This window comes from Pempheris klunzingeri, chromosome 1 (assembly GCF_042242105.1).
Source record: "Pempheris klunzingeri isolate RE-2024b chromosome 1, fPemKlu1.hap1, whole genome shotgun sequence".
In the NCBI taxonomy this organism is placed as follows: domain Eukaryota; kingdom Metazoa; phylum Chordata; class Actinopteri; order Acropomatiformes; family Pempheridae; genus Pempheris; species Pempheris klunzingeri.
In genome coordinates, this window is record NC_092012.1 from 19,344,331 (window position 1) to 19,350,042 (window position 5,712).

General features: G+C 42.4%; 1 protein-coding gene across 1 annotated transcript in view; it reads left to right on the forward strand.

Moving 5' to 3' along the window:
* Positions 1 to 620: 620 nt before the first annotated feature.
* esrrga (estrogen-related receptor gamma a) overlaps positions 621 to 5,712 on the forward strand; it is a 71,504-nt gene continuing 66,412 nt past the window's right edge. Inside the window, exon 1 of the mRNA XM_070827859.1 lies at positions 621 to 676. Coding sequence (XP_070683960.1) covers positions 621 to 676 — 56 coding nt within the window. The remainder of the gene's footprint in view (positions 677 to 5,712) is intronic.

Sequence of the window (5,712 nt, forward strand, 5' to 3'; positions counted from 1 at the left end):
GAGCGGGATGTCTTTCTTTAAATCTTTCCCTCACCTGTCTCCTTCTCCTCTCCGCTCCCTCTTTTCCTTCCTCCCTCCTTCTCTCATCCCCTCTATCGCTCTTTGTCTGATCCCTCCCTCTCCACCTGCTCTTCTCCCTCTCTCTCTCACTCTCCCTCATTGTCTCCACCCCTTACTCCACCCCTCCCCACAGCCATTGGTCAAGTATCCACCAATCACAGCAGAACCGGGGCCTGAGGGACTGCATATGCAAAACGCTGCTTAATATTCATGAGCTGCTATCGGGGCTTTAAGTCGTTGATTAGGACAGCGGCACAGCTTTCCGTCCCAACTGCCTGGCTGGCTGGCTGTGTGTGTACCTATACCCCCTCTCCCTGGCTCTCACATACACACACACACACACACGCTCCCTCGCATCTACACACGCAGAGCCGATCAGTGCAGGCAGCGCAGAGCCTGGTAATTGTATTGCTCCCTCCAAGCGGAAGGAAGGACCGAGAGAGAGGAGGACCAGAGAAAGAAGAGGAGGAGAGAGGGGAGAGATATAAAAACTTTGATTCTTTGAATTTTCTTGTTTTTTCCCTGGAGGAGGTTGACATGACAATGACCCGGTATCGCCGATGGATTCGGTAGGACACCCGTTAACCGAGTGTTTTTTAATGCACTCTGAACAAGAGTAGGTAAATTTTACCTTTTAGTCTTATCCTTTTATCCATCATTCAACTTGTCATTGTCATTGTCTTTCACTGTGTATGAGTGTGGCTGTGTGTGTGTGTGTGTGTGTGTGTGTGAGAGTGTTTGTGTGTGTATGTGCTGGTATGCAGCGGAGGTGGCCGGCACTGTGTCAAGGTTGTTTCTGCTGTCAGGTAGCACGCGTTCACTGTCTGTGTGTGTGTGTGTGTGTGTGTGTGTGTGTGTGTGTGTGTGTGTGTGTGTTTGTGTGTGGCTGCAGTATCCGGACAGCAGCTCTTACTCAGTGGTTAAGGAGCGGAATTTCTATCCCTCCACCTGGGAGCGAGACATACACACAAGCACACCTGCACACAGACACACACACACACACACACACGCACGCACACAGACACACACACAGTTTCTTCACTTCACTCTGTTTTTGTGACATTGTTTTACTTTGAGTCCGAATGTTCTCAGGTCAAAACAGCAACTCAGTCAGGGAATGTCTACATGTGTGTATGCCTTTGCGTGTGTTTATGCATGTGCACGTGTGTTTTTATGTGTGCGTTGGTCCAAGCAGAGAATCAGAGAGGTAACAGGGCATTGAGGTTACAGGAATAACGTGGAGAGACGGGAGGAGAAGGGCCCATAAGAGATGAGGGAGGAGGAAAGGGGGAGAGCTGTGCTCTTAAATGCCAGAGGAGGTAGAATTTCAGACGGGCAACTCAGCGTGTGGCCCCGCACAGGAATTAGAGACAGTTACACACACACACATACACACACAAGCGAGTGCCGCTGAGCTGCTCCTTTCGCCAGTGCTTTGCTCTTTTAGGTGTGTGTTGAAGACGCTGTTCAAAATGCAGATTAACTGATTGGCAGAACGGACAGCAGTGTGTGTGTGTGTGTGTGTGTGTGTGTGTGCTATTTTGCGCGTAACATGCAAAGTGTGTTTCATGAAAATACACAAAAGGGCAAACAAACTCATAGATTTAAGTGTGGTAAATAATGCAAAATACACTTTGTCCTTCATCAAACATTAGAAAGTAAAGCATGGATTTATCTGAAGTGATGAGTGGATTCAGTAAACGGACTGCACTCTCTTTGCATGTAGGTATGAAATCAACAGCACTGATACTGTCAAATTTGTACTGCCAATTAATGCTAGAATTTAATAGTTAGTACGTACAGAAATAAAATTACACATGCAGGCTAATTGCAGTGATGGTTTTACAGTAAATAAATTTAAATGAGTTCCACTGAATCACAGCCTCAGTCAAAGTGTCTTTACGGTAGAAATTTTGAGGTGTAGACCTGAAGGGCAAAGTCAAAGCAGGAGCCGATGTGGGATGATGTACTGATGTGTTTCCCGAACATGACCGTTTTAAAGAAAACAGCATTTTTTTGTGTCTTTTACATGCAGAGAACCTCTCACCTACACAGTGTGTGGACTCGAGAGGAACATTTTTAAGTGAAAAAGGCCATCTGGTGAAATAATCTGATTTCTTTACCACCGAACTTGTCTTTCATCATTTTTAGAAAGTGATTTTTGGTAGGTTTTTTCAATTACGTTTAGATTTGCAACAAATAATAGAGATTTGCAAATGCCTAAAGAGTCATTCCTTTTACACAATTTTATGTTTATTGAAACATTATTGATTAAAAAAAACACCAAAAGGGGTTAGAATGATTCTTTTTTTGAATGTAAGTGTTAAGTCGTAAATCAGGCTTTAGGTCAGTTTGAGTTTTTGATCTGAAAGACTGTAGAGCAACCTTTCATATTGAGCATGCAGATTTCCTTTTGTAAATGAAATTACTGGATGTTAAGAGCAAAGTCTGAATTCAGTACATTTTTTCTGTAAGGACTGAACCCTGTTCACTGTACTTTAAGAGTCTCTACGTTGGTCTTTCAAGTGTAAAACAGTGTGGTGTAAGAACAAACAATTCAGGTTCAAAATATCTGGGAAGTGAACTCTTTTGCCAGGTTTTGGTTTATAATGGGTGAAAAAGTGTCCAGCGTGAATTGAGCACAAATATATTGTCCCAAAAACACACTTATGTGGGACAGTTATCAGTGGAAGGTGCTGCTTTATGTGTGAGTGTTTCTGCGAGTGGACGGAAGCCGCTCTCCCATATTTGAGAAAACCCTCTGCTTCATTCTTGCATGTGTCCGTCTGTCCGCTCCTTCATCCATCCATCCATCCATCCATCATCCATCCATCCACCCATCCATCCACCGTTCTCTTTTCTCTGCTCAGGCTTCTCCTCCTTTGCTCTCAGGCACTGCTTTCCTACACTAATTAAAATATTAGGGATAATGATGATCTTACCGACAATAATAATAATAATAATAATAACAACAAGTACCACTTAAGCTGTTAACATAATTGCATTCCCCTTGTGCCACCATATACATACCATTTACATATCATTAAGATATATTTCCTACAGTGACTTTAGTGAATTTGCTGTTTTTTGTCAGTGGGTGTGAAGGAGACGGCTGCTGAGAATTGCACAGCGGCCGTGCAGATCATTCAGTCAAAGGTTTGCAGTGTGAGAGATGAAGATAAATACAAGGCAGCATGACTGTTTTCAGTCAGAATTATTTTCAATTGTGAATTTTGTCTAGATTTATTTTTTTTATTACAACGAAATGTAATGCCAATAAATTGTTTTTGATTTTGAGTAAAAATCAGTTTTATGCATGTTAGGAATTGCATTCTATCAAAGTGTGCCCTTGAGAATGTTTTTACATTTATTTCATTAAATTCATACATTCTAGAAAAATCTAAAGAAAATACTCATATGTAACTACATACCTTAAGTTTTAGTGGTAATGATTTGCTATTTGAACAAATCTAATGATTAATCGAGTGCAGTGGATAGCGCTCGATTTTTACCCTGCAAGTCTTCAGTGTTGCATCTTATTGTGTCAAGGCAGCAGTGGATGCTCATTTTAGGAGCAATACCTCGACCCTAAAGATTTAGAAAAGCTTTTTTTTTTTTTCAAATTTGAAAACAATTTCAAATCCCGTTGACATAATGTAATTAAGGTCCGAAGAAAATCCAGTTCTTGAAACTTAAAGGCCGACCACTCTGCTTGTTAGTTCAAAATATCAGCAAGTGTTAAGACTGTTTTTCACTAAAACCTCAGTAAGGCAGCTTTGTAATAATGTCGTAGACACTCAAAAAAAAAACACCTATTGATAATTTCTCTTTGCTGTGGTTTAAAACTGTGGTGAAGAAAAGATCTGTGGTATTATTGATGATGAAAAGCAAATATTGCATACTTCCCTTTTAAGAACATTTATTATATTTGTCTCTGCCTTATTCTTTTTCTTTTTGTCAGTCTCTCATGCACTCTTTTTCTCAGGCCATGAGGGAGAGAAAGCAGTAGAGAGAGAGAGAGAGAGAGAGAGGTAAAGCTGACTGGAGGGAGGGATGGGGGGACCAAAGAGAGATTGCGTAAATTAAAATCCTTTTAATCTCCTTATAAAATCATTTACTTAATTCATCTGTCAAAGCATGTCAATATGTGCCGCACTGATTTGTTGGCTGGGTGTGTGTCTGAGGGTGTGTGTGTTTCAGTGTGTGTCTGTGTGTGTCTGTGTGTGTCTGTGTGTGTGTGTGTGTGTGTATGTGTGTGTGTTTGTGCATTTGCATCTGTTTGTTGTCATGCATGGGTTCGTGCCTGCCTGCCCACACTCTGTGTGTGTGTGTGTGTGTGTGTGACCTATTGGTGGCCTGTATGAGGTGTTCTTCCTCTTTTTGTGTGTCTGTTTGTCTGTCCGTCTGTCCCTACGGCACTTGTTTTTGCGTCGTCTAAGCCTACACGTGCACACGCAGAGGCACACGTATGCATACGGCGGCCTCTCTCATGTGAAGGGCCCGGGCATTCCAGTGGTAATTTAGTCCCGTAAAGAGAGAGAGATGCAATGAGAGGGACAGACAGAGCGAGAGGTGGGGTAGAGGAGGAGGAGGAGGACGAGGAGGAAGGGGGGGTGTGGGGGGGTTGCTTTTGTCTGACACCAGCACTTAGGGGTCTGCTGGACACACATGTACGCATGAACGCACACATGTGTGCACACACATGCACGCAAACACACACTTTCATACACGTTTTTTTTTTTTTTGCGCATTTGCAGCTAAGTAACCAAATTGTGTCAAAATTGCAAGTACACATTCACACACGTACGCATGCACTTCTACACTCGTATGCAGATGTTGAAAACACACACACACACACATTTGTCTGGTCTTGATGATGTGAATTTGAATTTGATTTATGCTCAATTCCTCAATGCTGTGTCCGTGTGTGTGTGTGTGTGTGGGAGAGAGAGAGAGTGAGAGTATGTCATGGGTCAGTGCCGGCCTTTATGTGTTGAAAGAGCAGTAAGAGAGACTGTACCAGCTGTGACACACACACACACACACACACACTCACTGCAATTAGCCATTACACCACACTGGCAATGAAGCTAGACGTACATGTGCGTGTGTGTGTGCGTGTGTGCTTGCGTGTGATTGAATGCCAAAGCGCTGATTGAAAGAAGAGAGAGAGTGATATATAGTGAGAGACAACGGCGCTCATCTCTTCTCATCTCTTATCCTTCCCTCTCTTCACACCGCTCATCCGCTCATTCCTCGCGTTCCATCATCCATACATCAAAATGGGCATTCATTTATTATTGCTATTGTCACAATCTATCACATCATTTATGCTTTGACTAAGAATCACTCTTCTTAACCCCCCACATACTGACTTTTCTGTCTCATTTAAGCCTACTTTTATGACGGTTCTACTTTATGAAGTAGTGTAGGTTAGTGAGATGCGGAAGAAAAATGGGGGATCTTCGTTGCCACTCCGCCAAATTGAGATTTCAGTGTGAAAAGCATGTGGTATTTTCCTTCTTTTGTGAAGTCTTACCTGCTCTTCAGATTTGTCTGTTTTAGGGAATATTGATTTTTCTTGATTGAATGCCCTACTGAGAATTGTTTTTCCACCGCTGTGTCTTTGTTATTTTTAGTGAAGGAGTTACT